The 15061-nt window shown below is 58.1% G+C and overlaps 2 protein-coding genes across 7 annotated transcripts; both read left to right on the top strand.

Annotated features, from left to right (window-relative positions):
* The first annotated feature begins 13 nt into the window (after positions 1 to 13).
* Positions 14 to 6288, top strand: SIRT7 (sirtuin 7). 3 transcript variants are annotated; one of them, XR_005721763.1, is made up of 11 exons: positions 14 to 139; positions 210 to 347; positions 433 to 537; positions 2279 to 2349; positions 2447 to 2519; positions 3578 to 3676; positions 3748 to 3984; positions 4117 to 4197; positions 4381 to 4487; positions 4934 to 5019; positions 5599 to 6288. XR_005721763.1 is itself a non-coding variant. In XM_040244844.1 (10 exons), the coding sequence occupies exons 1-10, from the start codon at positions 47 to 49 to the stop codon at positions 5795 to 5797; spliced, it is 1203 nt and encodes a 400-aa protein (XP_040100778.1). In that variant the 5' UTR covers positions 14 to 46; the 3' UTR covers positions 5798 to 6288. The 3 variants fall into 3 exon arrangements, 1 of the variants encoding a protein (XP_040100778.1); XR_005721764.1 differs by lacking the exon at positions 4934 to 5019 and having other exon boundaries at positions 4068 to 4197; XM_040244844.1 differs by lacking the exon at positions 4934 to 5019.
* A 276-nt stretch (positions 6289 to 6564) lies between these two features.
* On the top strand, positions 6565 to 13779 carry PCYT2 (phosphate cytidylyltransferase 2, ethanolamine). Of its 4 annotated transcripts, XM_040244847.1 has the most exons (15): positions 6565 to 6735; positions 8527 to 8615; positions 9193 to 9354; positions 9612 to 9678; positions 10342 to 10426; positions 10565 to 10609; positions 10804 to 10857; positions 11295 to 11433; positions 11679 to 11761; positions 12011 to 12088; positions 12280 to 12345; positions 12507 to 12572; positions 12855 to 12943; positions 13029 to 13146; positions 13321 to 13779. In XM_040244847.1, exons 1-14 carry the CDS (start codon positions 6647 to 6649, stop codon positions 13138 to 13140), a joined length of 1224 nt encoding a protein of 407 aa, XP_040100781.1. In that variant the 5' UTR covers positions 6565 to 6646; the 3' UTR covers positions 13141 to 13146; positions 13321 to 13779. The 4 variants fall into 4 exon arrangements, with proteins under 4 accessions (XP_040100781.1, XP_040100783.1, XP_040100780.1 ...); XM_040244849.1 differs by lacking the exon at positions 10804 to 10857; XM_040244846.1 differs by having other exon boundaries at positions 13029 to 13779.
* The last annotated feature ends 1282 nt before the right edge of the window (positions 13780 to 15061 follow it).

Here is a 15061-nt window from a genome sequence, read left to right as displayed (position 1 = left end):
GGCCTGCCGGGAGGCGGAAGCGGAAGCGCGAGTCTCCTCAGGAGCGATGGCTGCCGGGGGTCTGAGCCGGTCCGAGCGCAAGGCAGCGGAGCGGGTCCGGAGGTTGCGAGAGGAGCAACAGAGAGAGCGCCTCCGCCAGGTACGCCGCCGCCCGCCCCGCGCCGCGTCCCCAGCCCGCGCCGCCCTCACCGCCCGCCCCGCGCCTGCAGGTGTCGCGCATCCTGAGGAAGGCGGCGACCGAGCGCAGCGCCGAGGAGGGCAGGCTCCTGGCCGAGAGCGAGGACCTGGTGACCGAGCTGCAGGGCCGGAGCAGGCGGCGCGAGGGCCTGAAGCGGCGGCAGGAGGAGGCAAGTCTATGGCGCGGGCGGGCTGGGCGGGCATGCGGGCGGGCGGGCCGGCGCCGGCTCACGACCGGCCTCGGTGTCTTGGCAGGTGTGCGACGACCCGGAGGAGCTGCAGAGGAAAGTCCGGGAGCTGGCCAGCGCCGTCCGCAATGCCAAATACCTGGTCGTCTACACGGGCGCGGGGATCAGCACGGTAGGGACCCGAGGCGGAGACGACTGCGCCCTGGATCGGCTCCCAGGTCCTGGGAAACACAGACTGCTGGAGCTTGGGCAGGCGGGGGGCGCCCCCTTCTGGGTGTCTGACTCCGGCGCTGAGCACAGTATTCTGTTAAGCAATGGTACCGATTTGCAAAAGCTTACTGTAAAAGCACCTCCTGAGCGTCTTTACTTTTTTAGAGAAACTCGAAATGACTCCATTTGGACCTTCGTTAAGTGGATAGACGTTTCTAAATATTTGAAGTTTGAATTATACCCAGTTAGGAACAGGAAAGGAAGAGTGGTAAAAACAGGACTTGATAGTTTGGTGCTTGTCCGAAGGTTATGTGGGCAAAGCTAAGCCCCGAACTACCTTCTCATTCTCCATTCATAATGAAAGTTGAAGTAAGGTAAGTAGAACACAAGGCAGTATGCATTAGAGTGCCCTAGATAAGGAAGGGAAATGCTACGGCTTTTGGTAAGTTTTATAGAGAAGCTACCTGGGCAGCCGAATGTGACTAGCTTGGATAGTGTGGATAGCACGCGCTTTAATTGTTGGGTGCAAGTTGAGTGTGACCTGCATGTAGGCCCAACAGAGGTGAATAAGCAAGGATTTCCATCAAGAATCCTTAGGTGATGATAGTAAGCCGTATAAGCAAATGACTAATGTGAAGCCGGCTGTGCTAGGCCCCTAGAATGGAAATCCAAATACACCCTCTGGTTTCAGCTGGGAAACCCATCTGATTGTTTTTCTGTGAGAGGTGGCATGGCATTGAGTCTGAGCCTTGAAGGGTGGATAAGATTTTACAGGCACTTGTGAAATAAGACACTCCATGCAGGGATGACTGAAGAGGCCCAATAGCGAGAATGTGTAAGGTATGTTAACCGCTTTAACTTACCAACATCTGGAACCCTGGCACATGTGAACTATCATGTGATTATGTGAAAGCAGTGACATCACTTTTTAAAGAATTGTAAGCAGCTACTAAAACCATATGCTGTTCATTAATTTGCTCTGAGTGTTACTGTTTGAGGTTCCCATTTTCCATGTGCATAAGAATTACTGGTCAGGGTGGGCATTTTTCTGAGCTTAAGCACCTGAGAAGAGACAGGGCTCCCCATAAGGGAGGTCACTCAGCCTGGGGAAGCACAGGATGCCTTGATCCTGGCACACTCTGTTTTCTTCTCTCAGGGTAGCTCTGTTTCAGTGGATTGGGAGCTTGGGAAATTCAGTAACGTTTATCTTGTCTGAAGAGGTTGGCCTCTGTAAAGGTAGGCCAAGAACCATTTATAGCATCAGGATGTGAGAACTTGGAGGGTGGAGTGTTCCACTTATGGGTTCACTATTTGCTAAACCTTGAGTACTGGCTAGACCCTGGGGACACATTGATGAGCCTGATCAGTCTTTCCCCTCAGTATGAGGACAGACCTGTCCACAGAACCCAGGCTGGACTACATGCTAAAGAGGCTCCCAGCATGGACAAGGCTCCTTGGAGCTTAGAAGGATGAGCTGGGACAGGTGTGGGGGTGGGGTGGTGCAGCGGGCAGGGGTCTTAGCGGAGCGGAGAAGTCACTAGGGGTGCCTTCCATCTGAGTGGATGTTAGACTAGGAAATGCTCAGCCTACGGAATGAATCGACCAGTTTTCGGGCCAGCCTGGGAAATAGAGAAATTCTTGGGAATTCTATCAGTGCCTCCAATGATCTTTTCACTGGGCTTATCTGCTTTCTGAACCTGCAGGCAGCCTCTATCCCAGATTACCGGGGCCCTAATGGAGTATGGACACTGCTTCAGAAAGGAAGAAGTGTTAGGTGAGTAACCTAACACAGCATTCCTACCTGGTTGAACAGGGGCACATGTACCTGTCCTTGCAACTCCCCTCACCTTTGCTTCCCTTCCACCTGGCAGTGCTGCTGACCTGAGTGAGGCTGAGCCAACCCTTACCCACATGAGCATCGCCCGCTTACATGAGCAGAAGCTGGTAAGAGCCCAGGGTGGCTAGTGTCCAGCCATCCTTTAGTATCCCCCTTAGATAACAAAGGCTGCAGATGCTCAAGTCCTTTGTATAAAAAGGACATAGTGTTTGTGTGTAATTTGGACATCCTCCCCTATACTATAAATCATCTATGAGTTATTTATAAAACCTAATATAATATCAGTGCTATTTAAACTGGTGTAAATGCTATGCAGATTCTTGCCAGTATGTAGCCAATTCAAGTTTTGTTTCTTGGAACTTTATAGATTTCTTTCCTCCTAACATTCCCGCCGCCCCCCCCACCCCACCCCAGATATTTTTGATCTTTGGTTGGTTGAATCTGCGGATGTAGAACCCTTGGATATAGAGGGCTGATTGTACTCACTGGGTCCGTGACTAGGATGCGGAGGGCCACCTTGGTGTCCAGGTGACAGTTGCATACTACCTCTATCAGCCAGTGGTACCCCTGATGAGCACCCACTAAGCAGTTTAGATTCTGGTTTGAGCTGCCATCTATTCTTCCTGTGTTGCCACTCCAAGAGTAGAGGGCAGCCTATTTGCTGAATCATCAGCACACAGAGAGTCCACCTAGACCCAGAGCTCGCAAGGGTAGCCCATTCCTCTCGTGTTTCTCTTGCATTTTTCCACAGACCTCAGGAACCACCTAGATAACAGGGCAAACTAGTAAGAAGTCTCTGGAGATCCTCCGCTAAGCACCTGTTGCTGAATGGGAGAGGGGTCAAACTTCTAGGGCTTCAAGGACCTAAAGCATCAGTCTGGGTCCCCAGCCCCTTTTCAGCCAAGAGGAGGTGGTGCAAACATTTGCCCTCCTGGGGGCTCCTAGTGCTTCTGAGTCGTTGGGGGTGGGCCTGGTGCCCTCCTCATCAGAGCCTCCTGGGTCCTGCTGGGACCAGCCTGCTGCTCTGGATTTGCCTTTGGTGCTTTGTGCAAGGTTGTAGCTTCTGCTGGGCTGGGGGCTCTGGGACTGGCAGGGTTTGGTATGCTTTGACACCTGAGTGCCGCCCCCCACTTCCTCCTGCTGACTGCCGCTGTTGCCCCTCCAGGTGCAGCATGTGGTGTCTCAGAACTGCGATGGGCTCCACCTGCGAAGCGGGCTGCCTCGCTCAGCCATGTCGGAGCTCCACGGGAACATGTACATTGAAGTGAGCGATCCCTCGGGGACTCGGGCCTGGGCAGGCCAGCGGCTCCCACTCATGGGCCCTACTTTCCTCAGGTCTGCACGGCCTGCACTCCCAATAGGGAGTATGTGCGGGTGTTTGATGTGACGGAGCGCACTGCCCTGCACCGGCACCAGACCGGCCGCACCTGCCACAAGTGTGGAGGCCAACTCAGGGACACCATCGTGCACTTTGGGGAGAGGGGGACGCTGGGGCAGCCTCTGAATTGGGAGGCAGCCACCCAGGCTGCCAGCAAAGCAGACACCATCCTGTGTTTAGGCTCCAGCTTAAAGGTATGCAGATAGCACCGTGGATGGGAACAGGGTGAACCTGCCTACATCTGGTCAGCTCAACCTTAGATCCCATTTTCCTGTAGCCTCCTTATCTGGGTTGTGTGTCGTCTGTCCATCTGTCCATTCCCGCAGGTTCTAAAGAAGTATCCACACCTCTGGTGTATGACCAAGCCCCCCAGCCGGCGGCCCAAGCTCTACATTGTGAACTTGCAGGTAACTCAGGTGCTCAGAGCCGCCTCCTCAGACCTGGGCCTTAGAACAGGAGAGCCAGCCATCCCTGGGACATCTGTATCCCATAGTCATCCACTGTGGAGGTCTGGCTGAGCAGCGCCCAAGGCCAGTAGGCTGTTGGGAAGGAGTGAGGTGCTGTCCTCACTCACCTTCTCCTGTCCCCAGTGGACCCCGAAGGATGACTGGGCTGCCCTGAAGCTGCACGGCAAGTGTGATGACGTCATGCAGCTCCTCATGGATGAACTGGGCCTGGAGATCCCCCGCTACAGCAGGTGAGGGGTACAGGCGCGTCCCCCACTTCCCTGCCCCGTGTGGATGGGCCGTGTCTGTCGTCCTCTGTGAGCTGAGTGTAGAGAAAGCTCTGAGGTGTGGCAGCTGGCATCTGAAGCGTGACTGTGGCGTGGTGGCCTCTGCAGGGCCCAGCCCCGGCATTGGCTGAGATGTCCTGGCTGGTGTGATCCCTGCGGGGAGAGGGAGTCTGCCAGGGTGTGCCTGGTTGTGCCTCCTCCCCCTCAGGCAGCCTGGACGGGAAGGTGCCTTGAAGGGATGTGCCCTCAGCAACTCTGCTCTTCAGGATCTGGGTGCACTTGGCTTGGGGAACTGGAATACTTTGGGGAAGCTTAAACAAATTGTGCCTTGATACAGAATTTGTGATAATTTAGACGTGGTGTGTGTATTGAGTAAAAAGTTTACACTTTCTTTCTCTGTGAATTTCCAGGGTCTTATAGGGGAAATCAATAACTTCTTTTAATCAAAGGGTTCAAGAATTAAGGATCCCTTCACCTTCTGGGCCTGGCAATTCTTGTATGTTATGTTTGTGGTGTTCTGTAATGTGGGCCTATTGTGTACTGTACTTTTTTTTTTTCACATTAACTTAGCTCATTTTCTTTATCAGTGCTTATCTGTATCTTAAGTTTATAATATGTGGTTCTACATCTCAGACACATGATCTCGTCACGGTGTAGTGTTTAGGCCGCGCCTCCCTAGTCAGCTTTCCTCTTGTCAAGTCCTGCCGTCTGGGAAGGGGAAGAGGGTCTGGTCTGCCTGTCCCTGGCCTTATGAGTGAAAGGTGGGGCCCAGGGTTGGCTAGTGACTCATCCTTCCTGGGGTTAGTGCTTCCCCAACCCCTGTGTGCACAGCCCCCTCAATCACCAACGAGGAGTGAGTTCTGCAGAGGCCAGGCTAGTCTGGATCCTGGCCTTTGAGTTATTCGGGGAACTTACCCCTCTCACAGATGTTCTGGAGCTACCACTGAACACAGCCCAGCCATAGTTAAGACATGGGAGGGATGCAGGGTGACCTCAGTCAGCTTTCCCGTCCTGGGGCGGGTTGTGATTGCGAGGGGCTCCCTGGCACACCTGACCCAGCTTTCCCTTTCCGTAGGTGGCAGGACCCCATCTTCTCCCTGGCGACTCCCCTGCGTGCTGGTGAAGAAGGCAGCCACAGTCGCAAGTCACTGTGCAGAAGCCGAGAGGAACCTGGGCCTGGGGACCGGGGTGCGCCACTTGGCTCAGCCCCCATCCTGGGTGGCTGGTTTGGCAGAGGCTGCACCAAACGCACAAAAAGGAAGAAAGTAACGTAACCTGGTGCTTGACCAAGGACAATGATGGCACTTTGAAAATGGCCGGGACTCTTGTTCAGGGGCAGGTGGCACCATTAACGCCAGGACTGCCCCCTGAGAATTATCTGGGGGTGACATTTTCACCCTGACATGTTTAGCCATTTGTCCTCGTGGGAAGCCCCCTTGCACTGCTGTGGTTGCCCCCTGCATGGGCCTAATGATGGAGGAGGCCTTGCTCAAGCGGCCTCTTCCTAAAGAGGTGGCAGTCACACCCTCTGTGAGAACAGAACTCCGGTTATTTCACACCTGGCCAGCTAAGAGGAAGCACAAGGCTGCCTTACCTCATTCACCAGGCCAGTCTCAGGGGCATCAACCCAATTTCTACTACTTCTTACTGAAAACGTTAAGTTTATAGAAGCCTTTTTCTGTATTGAGTATGCTGCAAAGGGGTGATTTTTGAGCCTTGGCTCTCAGCAGGTCTTTTTATTGTTATTAAACATCTCTGCACTGTCTTCCCCGTGTCAGCGACTACCTTCCGGAAGCGGTGGGTGGGAGCAGGCGCCTGCCGAGACTCCTGAAGGGGCGGGTCTGCCCCACGTGGTCCTGCCCCGCCCCTCTGCCAGGTGGGCGCTAAGGGATGCTGGACCCAGGTCATTGGCCGGGAGCGGAGGGGCGGAACCCGGCTCGAGCGGGGTTCCCCATTGGCCGCATGTGTGGTGAGAGGGCGGGGCTTCGCGCGGGGGGTGGGGCGACGTTCGCCATTGGCCGCGCGAGGCGGGTGAGGCCCGCGTGACGGCGCGTGCGTGCGCGGGCTGCGGCGGCTCGGAGTCGGGAGCCGGCTGCATAGTGCCTTGCCGCTGCCACCGGGCCATGATCCGGAACGGGCACGGGGAGGCGGGCGGCGCCAAGCGGCCGGGCCCGAGGGCTAGGCGCGCCGTGCGGGTGTGGTGCGACGGCTGGTGAGCGCGGCGGGGGACGCGGGGCGGGGGCGGGGGTGCGGCGGCGACCGCTGTGGCCGCTTTCGCCGGAATCGGGCCGCTGGCGAGCTCGGGGCGGCGGGCGAAAGGAGTCAGGCTGCGGAAGAAGCCTTAGACTCGAGTTGCTGCGGGCAGCGCGGCTGAGGGTCGCTGAAGGCTTTCTGCGGATCCCTACACAAGCGCCTTTCCTGGGTGCTCCTTTGCCTACGTTTGCCTTTAAGCGGGAGACCCAGCCAGGCGGTCCCACCTGCCTGATTTATGCACAACAGTGGCCAGAGTTGCGGGTCTAACCCTGGTGACTTTAATCATTTCAGTGCCTTAGGAACTATTCCTCCGAGGGAGCCATGCACCCAAAATGTCTTCCCAGAGTTCTCCCTGTCCAGTCCCCAGCTTGCCCAGGACAAAACCTGGAAGATTCTCCTGGGTGTTTGGGCAAGTGTCAGTGCAGGCATTGGTCAAGACCCTAGTGAAGCCCTCAGACTCCTGGATCCATCTGAGGAAAGTTACAGTGCCAAACTGTTCTCTTCTTTGGCAAGCCAGGCAATTGGAGTGGTGGTGTTAAGACAGGTTTGAGGCTGCCGGGGGACAAGAGGAAAGTGAACGTCTAGTGATAACTTGCCACCTTGAATACTTCTCAGACCTTTATTTGATGAAAGCAGAGAAAGCAAGCCCAGGGCTTCAGCAGCCAGCTTGCGGGGCTGCCATACTTCTGTGCCTTCACCTGAGTCACCTTGGGGAGGGGGTGTGGCTTCCTGTCTGTGGACTCTGACCTTGGCCCTGGCCAGGCCTGGCCCCACCCCCAGCAGGCCACAGTGACTGGGGTACGGCCTGGACCCAGGACCACCCTGAATTCTGTGCTATGCACCCCTCCTTCTGCCCAGCCTGTCAGATGGGCACAAGGGCCAGCCAGGCTCCTGAATTTAGACTCCCCTCTTCCCTTAGCCCAGGACCAGAGTACTGTGCCCCACAGGGGCCCGGTGTGCTGTGGTGGTGTTAGCAGGTGGTGTTGAGTAGAATGGTTCTGTATACCTGGTGGCCTTGGTCACCTGGAGAAGCAGGGACAGCTTCACCTACTCAGAAGGCAATACAAGGCTGGGAGGAAGCAGAGCAAGCATGAGGGTCCACCCCTGAGCCCATAAAGTGGGGGTCTCCCCACCCCCATGACAACTCAAGTGGAGCTGTGGTGCTATGTGTGGCCTTCGGCTAAGCGTTCTCTCTTAACCAGACCTGAATTTGAGGATGAATGCTCTAGAACCCCAGGTGACAGGGAGGTGGTTGTTGCTTCCAGGGAGCAAAGCCTCACTGAGTTTCCAGAGGCCATGAGGAGCAATCAGAACTTTTAAAGCCAGCAATCGCCCTTGATCATTGGTTAGACTTCGTTGTGTGTTGGCTCCAGGGACTGCATGGCTGTCTCAGTGTAGTACAGAGTGCACTGTACCCTTGAATTATCACATTTATATTACACCCTAAAGGGACTGCCCATGGGAGCCAAGGGCAGAGCGCTCTTCCAGGTATGGGGAGCAGGGACTGTTCTGTGTCCTCACCAGCCCTCAGGGTTCCCAGACCTGTCCCTGTGCACAGCCACACTTGCTCAGTCTGACCCTGGGCCCAGGGACTGGTGATAAGGAGAACTGAGCACTTCTCTCTCTGAAAGCCCAACTGGGACCCTGGGGGCAGTTCCCATGGTGGCTTCTTGGCGGGCTTCCTGATGACACTGCAGAGGAACAAAGCTGCACCCCCAACACGGGGATGACAGCCCTGCGCTCTCCACAGCTACGACATGGTACATTATGGCCACTCCAACCAGCTGCGCCAGGCCCGGGCCATGGGTGACCACCTCATCGTGGGTGTGCACACTGATGGTAAGCCGGGCTGCTGTGCCCGCCGCTGTGCCCCTGCCCCCCCCCCGCCCCCCACCGCCGGTGCCTATGACAGACCCCACAGGTCCTGGTGGAGGGTAGGGCCGGGCCTAGGCCATCCTCCCCATTAGCACAGCTCTGCAAAGCTCACCCTAACCCCAGCCCAGGCCAGGCCGCCCATAGCTTTCCCATCTTGTATCCTGTCATGAGCTTGGGTGTAGGGGGTGTCCAGTGGATCCATCTGGGTATGCCACCCACTTCCTACCTGCTTTCTGATTCCCAAGGCCTTTGAGTACAGAGTACCCAGCCATCAAAGGCAACCCGGACTATACCTGGAACTCTAATGGACTGAGGCGGGGGGTGGCGTGCAGTTTCCAGCAGGTACATCTCCAGCGCCTGTACCAGAGGACAGCAGGGCTGCTTGGTACTTCATGGGCTGAGGGCCCGGTCAGAGACAACCTCCCTCCACAAGCCTTTGTGTGGCTGCAGACCCTGCTCAGTGCTGGGAGGGGCCGGCAAGCCTGTGGCCAGCCCTCCAGGAGTCACCCACCTTGTCCTTTGCCCTCTTCTCTCTCTGTAGAGGAGATCGCCAAGCATAAGGGGCCCCCGGTGTTCACTCAGGAGGAGAGGTACAAGATGGTGCAGGCCATCAAGTGGGTGGACGAGGTGGTGCCGGCAGCCCCCTATGTCACCACACTGGAGACTCTGGACAAGTACAACTGTGACTTCTGCGTCCACGGCAGTGAGTAGACGGGACTTGATCCCAGGGGCTGAGGACTCAAGCAGCTCAGGACCTGACCATCAGAGGGGTGTCTGGAGGTGCTGGCTGCCTCACACTTGGGGGAGCATGGAGCCCTTTGAGGGTCTGAGGAAGCTTTGGGTCCTTCTCCAGAAAGGAGTATACGCACACCAGGGCAGGCCTGGAGTGAAGGTATGGGCCTGGAGGTCTGTGTGGCTTTGGGTTAAATTCTGTGTTCTCGCGTGCATGTCACCCCTTAGATGACATCACGCTGACCGTAGATGGCCGGGACACCTACGAGGAAGTGAAGCAGGCCGGAAGGTACAGGTAAGCTCTAGCTGCCAGTTGGCCCACCTTCAGAGGAGTGGGTTTCCTGGGGCCCCTTGAGCGCCTTCTGCTTGTGAGGGCAGTGTCCGGGCTGCAGCCTGTGCTTCCTGTGACTTGTGAGGGTGTGGTGCAATGGCTGGGGGTGCCATGCACCTGGGTCACCCAGTACGGGAGCCTCTTGGCCCCAGGTGGCTGCAGAGCAGTGGAGACCTGGGGTTCGACTGGGAAGCTGGCTTTTATGAGTAACTCTTGAAAAGGCCACATGGCCGGCAGCTTGAATTGGGCAGTAAGGCCTGAGATTCCCTTGGCAGAGTGTGTGGTGAGGCAGGACCTGGGCGTCAGCAGGCCGAACAGGATCAGAGCCACCCCCTCGGATGGTCTGCGAACTTGAGGCTTGATAATCCTGTTCTGTCCAGTCATGTCGTTTGGTTGATAAAATGACCGTGGTCCCTCCACCCTCTGGGTGTTGGTTTTCTATCCTGGCCAAGAATAGTGAGGAAGCGCATGGTCTATGCACAGCAAGGCCACCAGGGATGGACCATGGTAGATTCAGCCACAAGCAGAGTTGCCCTTACTCTTGGGTGGGGCAACTTAGGTGCCCTTAGGAGGCAGCCTTGTACGTGTGTCCCAGGATGAGAGCCCCAACCCCACCTCTGTCCCCAGAGAATGCAAGCGCACCCAGGGGGTGTCCACCACAGACCTCGTTGGCCGCATGCTGCTGGTGACCAAGGCGCATCACAGCAGCCAGGTGGGAGCGGGACTGGGAGGGAGGGATCGCCTACCCTACGCTTGCCCCTCAGAGGGCACTGGAACTGCAAGCTTTGGGGTCCTGGGGTTGGCTGCGTCTGGAGGGCTGGGCCTCTCACCCCTGTACCCTTCTGTGCAGGAGATGTCCTCCGAGTACCGGGAGTATGCAGACAGCTTTGGCAAGGTAAATGTCTCCTGTACTGTCTGGGCCACTGCCTGACCCCCAGGCCACCCCCTGGGGAAAGGGGCTCTCGCTCTCTACCCTGCTCCCTGCTTTCTGGGTACTGACCACCAATCTTGCTGGCTGGCTGGTCCCAGTGGCCACCGTGTGAATGAGGGTTCTCTAACCAGGTGGCCTGGTCCTCTCTCCTTCTGTAGCCCCCTCACCCGACACCCGCCGGGGAGACACTTTGCTCAGAAGGCTCCTCCCAGGTGACCAGACGGTGGCCTCAGGGTGCCAGGTCCCCACGAGGGCTGTGTCCACTGGCCTCTTCCAGGCGGGCCAGTTGCCAAGCCAAGGTGCTATTGGCTGCAGTGCCTGCTGTGGCCACAGGGCAGGACTTCAGTCCTGCCAGCCACAGGTGCTCCGCCCACCAGGGTCTCGGTGTGGACCAGGCAATGCCAGCTGGCCCTCAGCATCCCTGCCTGAAATGCCTGCCTGGGAGCACAGCAGAGTGAACAAGCGAGTGGCCGGCAGTGGCTAGGGGTTTGGAGTCCTGGCTGTCACCCCTGTACCTGCTCCCTCCACCTCACACCTATGCCTCCCAGAGCAGATGGACAGGCGGGTGTGGGCAGGCCCAAGGGTGGTCACAGGCAAAGGACATGCCTGCAAGGCTTCTCTCACTGACCAGTCTGTTCTCGGCTTGCAGTGCCCCGGGGGGCGGAATCCCTGGACAGGGGTGTCCCAGTTTCTTCAGACATCCCAGAAGATCATCCAGTTTGCTTCAGGAAAGGAGCCCCAGCCTGGGGAGACAGTCATCTATGTGGCTGGCGCCTTTGACCTGTTCCGTATCCTCTGGGATTGGGTGGGGTTTGTCCCTGCCCCAGGTCTTCTGTCTGCTCCTCCACATCCTCCCCAGTGGGCCCCAAGGGGCCTCCTTGACTCTCGAGGACCCTGAGCTGGGGTAGGGTGCAGAGACACAGCCATTGGCAGGGAGAGGTGTGAGCAGGCAGGTGGGAGGGGACCTCACTGAGCCTCTGCTCTTGTGGATGGCTGCTCTGTATTGATTCCTCGCTCCTTAACCTGGGCGCAGACATTGGGCATGTGGATTTCCTGGAGAAGGTGTATGGCCTGGCCGAGAGGCCCTACGTCATCGCTGGCTTGCATTTTGACCAGGTCTCACCCCAGGGCATCTGATAGTGTGGGGACTCTGGAAGGGCTCCCAGGGATGGGGTTGGGCACAAGTAAGGAAGAGGTGGTGAGCTTGGGCCTCTGCCCAGGGAGAAACCCAGGGAGAGCCTCCCATCAGGGCCTCCCCATACTGGCAGACGTCCCCGAGGGATTATTGGGAGGGAGCACAGCCTCACACACACAAACACACCGGCCCCGAGGTTGCCAGCTGACTCAACCTTGCTCTGGCTCTAGGAGGTCAACCACTACAAGGGGAAGAACTACCCCATCATGAACCTGCATGAGCGGACCCTGAGTGTGCTGGCCTGCCGGGTGAGAGCCGGTGGGCAGACCAGCAGCCTGTCCTTCCCAGGCTGGAGCTGCTCCTCCCCATCACCCCACCCCTCACGCCCCCTGGAACCCTCCCAGGTGTATGAGTCTGGGGCTCCACCATGCCCCCTCTCAGCCCCTACCCTGCTGCCTGACAAGTCCTAGTTGACCAGCTGTGCTTCTTGTCCACCCAGTACGTATCTGAAGTGGTGATTGGGGCCCCGTACTCAGTCACAGCAGAGCTCCTGGACCACTTCAAGGTGAGGGTGGGGCTCCTGGTGGGCGGTTTCCAGGGAGGACCTGGGCCGAGTGGGGCCAGGCCAGTGGTCTGAGCCGTACCCCACTGGGGAGGGCCCTCAGGGAGCAGGGGACCATGTAGGGTGATGCTGGGAGGGCTCCCTGACCCCTGCCTCTTCCCCAGGTGGACCTGGTGTGTCACGGGAAGACGGAAGTTGTGCCTGACAAGGATGGCTCTGACCCATACGAGGTGGGTCCTAGAGGGCCCTCAGTGGACACGACATGGCCACTGTCTGGTGCTTCCCAGCCACTTGATGCCCTTGTGCCTCACCATGCTTATCTGGGAAATGGGCGAGGTGACAGCTGCCTTGCTGGTGGCCTCATGGTTTAAGGAGGCGGGAACTGAGTGCGAGTGATCACACCTACCATGGTGGGGGTGGCAGGGAAAGGCCGTTGGAGCCAGGGCGGCAGTGCAGGCTCCCCAAGTTTCAGGGGAGGGCTCTTACCTCCTTCCCCTCTTTCTGGCCTCCAGGAGCCCAAAAGGAGGGGCATTTTCTGCCAGGTTGACAGTGGGAACGACCTCACCACAGACCTCATCGTCCAGCGTATCATCAAGAACAGGTGAGTCCTGGCTGGGGTGCTGGGGGCACAGGGTGGCATTGAGGCCCTGGCTCTGGGTGCACACCTCACCCCATCTGGCCCCCAGGCTGGAATACGAGGCCCGGAATCAGAAGAAGGAAGCCAAGGAGCTGGCCTTTCAGGAGGCCATGAGGCGGCAGGAAGCACAGCCCGAAAGGGAGAGTGACTGTGACTTCTGACGAGAGGTGGGAGGATGCCAGGGGCCCTCTGAGGGGCTGGCCCTCTCCCAACCCTGCCTTGAGAGCTTGGCTCAGTTTTTAACAAAGCTGCAGTGCCCTCTTCTCCAACCACCCAGCTGTAGAAGGGCTGGTGCGGAGGACATGGTCTGTCACCCTGCTTGCAAGGTACCTGTCTTGCAGCAGGCCATCCTGCCCTTCCTGCCGAGTTGCGCAGAGAGGTCTTCCAGCACAGTGGAGCAGCCCAGCCGGCAAGATGGGCAGGGGACACCTTCGACCAGAGGGGTGCCACCCTGCATGCCATGGAAAACCCAGCTTCCATCCTCCTGGCCCTGCTGCTGCTCACCCTCTGCCCCCTCGGGAAGCTCCTGTATGCCCTCCACTGCCCAGCTCAAGGTGGCCTTCCCACTTGCCTTGCCTCAGTTCAAACAAGCTTCAGGGAGCAGTGACCCAGGGGGCTGCCCCCTTTCCTCCTCGGGGTGCAGACCAGGCCACCTCCCACATGGGCGGCCTCTGCCCTGGGGCCCGGTGCCCAGACGCTGTACCTGGTTTCCTGGATCAGCCTCCCCAGAGACTGTTCTTGGTTTTGTACCTGACTGGCGGGGTGTGCAACCAAATAAACCTGCTGGGAGGGGCTCTGCATCAGGCTGTCCATCCTGCAGGCCAGGACCAGAAAACCTTGGCCCTGCCCCCCGGCACCCGACAAGGAGGTGGGTGGCCACAGCAAGAAACGCCCTAGATCCAGGCTCCCCTGCCGCTTCTCACGATGGCCGGAAACAAAAGAGGGAGAGAGGCAAGGACCAACAGAGTGGCTTTGGCCTCAGGGTGTGTCGTGAGGAAAGTGAGAGTCTGACACCCTGTAGTCCCCGTAGAGCTCTCTGATCCAAGGAGTTGGGGGCTGCTCCCTGGCCAAGTCCACAGAATCTCAGGGTCTCCTGCACCCAAGTCAGGGCCCACTTGGAGCAGTATAGTGGCTGTAGGGTGCTGACCCCAGTCACCTCTTTGGAAAAGGAGGGGCGCAGTGGCTGTGGTTGATGGCTCTGGTGTTCGAAGAGTGAGGACTGGGATGTTCTTTCAGTCCTCTTCCAGTTTTCTCCAGAATGGCCTGTGCCCTGCAGCTGCTGGGCTAGATGGGGCCAGAGCACCCTGTAGCCTGGCACCATGGGAGTCCTAGACCAGCCTTCACTCCTGGAAGGTGGGCCTGTCCTTTCTGTTGGCTAAGGTCGAGTCTAGAACCTGTGCAGGCAGCTGCAGTGAGGGGCTGGGGGGACTGTCAGTGCACATAGCCTCTCGGGGCAGCCCCTGCCCCACTTCCTTTCCTCCCTTTCCCAGTGGGGGCAGCACACTAAGCTGAGAGGCACCGGGCCCTCCCCGCACCTCTGCCCCAACTTCAGGAACCCAGTGGTATTAGCCGCCTCACTCCAGTCCCCCGGTGGCAGCGATCAGCCAGTTCCCGTAAATTGGCGGGGGCGGATAGGGGATACAGGAGCAGCCAGTGGATTCCTCTTGAGACCAGAGTCAGCCCTAGGCCTGTTCAGAACCCCCTGCTGGGTGGCACCCCAAGGTGAGGACTGGGGGACAGCCTGCAGCAGCAACAAGGCAGCCCCCCCCCCCCCAGCTGGACTGTGGTTATAGAAGACTTGGAGCCTGGGTGTCCAGGAGGTGGGTGCCTCCAGAGACTTGCCCACCCAGATACAACAGGATTGTGGGTCTCACCCACAGCCTCAGCAGAGGGCTGGCTGGTGGGTCCAGCTCCCTTGGGTCCCCTGAGGCCCAGCTGGTGGCAAGGCATTCCATGGGGTGGGGGACATCATTGAGACAAGCTCCAGATCTCTGGGGCCAGAGCTCAGGCTAAGGGACTCAGGTCAGCCTCATTGGGGGCCAGGGTGTAAATCAACCTACGGAGATCCCAACAACTGAATTA

This window comes from Oryx dammah, unplaced genomic scaffold, assembly GCF_014754425.2.
Source record: "Oryx dammah isolate SB20612 unplaced genomic scaffold, SCBI_Odam_1.1 HiC_scaffold_8, whole genome shotgun sequence".
Lineage (NCBI taxonomy): Eukaryota > Metazoa > Chordata > Mammalia > Artiodactyla > Bovidae > Oryx > Oryx dammah.
Note: the sequence above shows the minus strand (reverse complement) of the source record. Positions and strands in the feature narration are given on the sequence as shown.

What these genes read in the sequence shown, in the direction of transcription:
- PCYT2 (XM_040244847.1), top strand. Translation starts at nt 6,647, where the DNA reads ATGATCCGGAACGGGCACGGGGAGGCGGGCGGCGCCAAGCGGCCGGGC. An exon ending in CGGGTGTGGTGCGACGGCTG is followed by an intron (nt 6,736 to 8,526) that starts GTGAGCGCGGCG and finishes CGCTCTCCACAG; the next exon opens with CTACGACATGGTACATTATG. An exon ending in GCTCAGAAGGCTCCTCCCAG is followed by an intron (nt 10,858 to 11,294) that starts GTGACCAGACGG and finishes CTCGGCTTGCAG; the next exon opens with TGCCCCGGGGGGCGGAATCC.
- SIRT7 (XM_040244844.1), top strand. Translation starts at nt 47, where the DNA reads ATGGCTGCCGGGGGTCTGAGCCGGTCCGAGCGCAAGGCAGCGGAGCGG. An exon ending in TGAAGCGGCGGCAGGAGGAG is followed by an intron (nt 348 to 432) that starts GCAAGTCTATGG and finishes GTGTCTTGGCAG; the next exon opens with GTGTGCGACGACCCGGAGGA. An exon ending in CAGAAAGGAAGAAGTGTTAG is followed by an intron (nt 2,350 to 2,446) that starts GTGAGTAACCTA and finishes TCCACCTGGCAG; the next exon opens with TGCTGCTGACCTGAGTGAGG.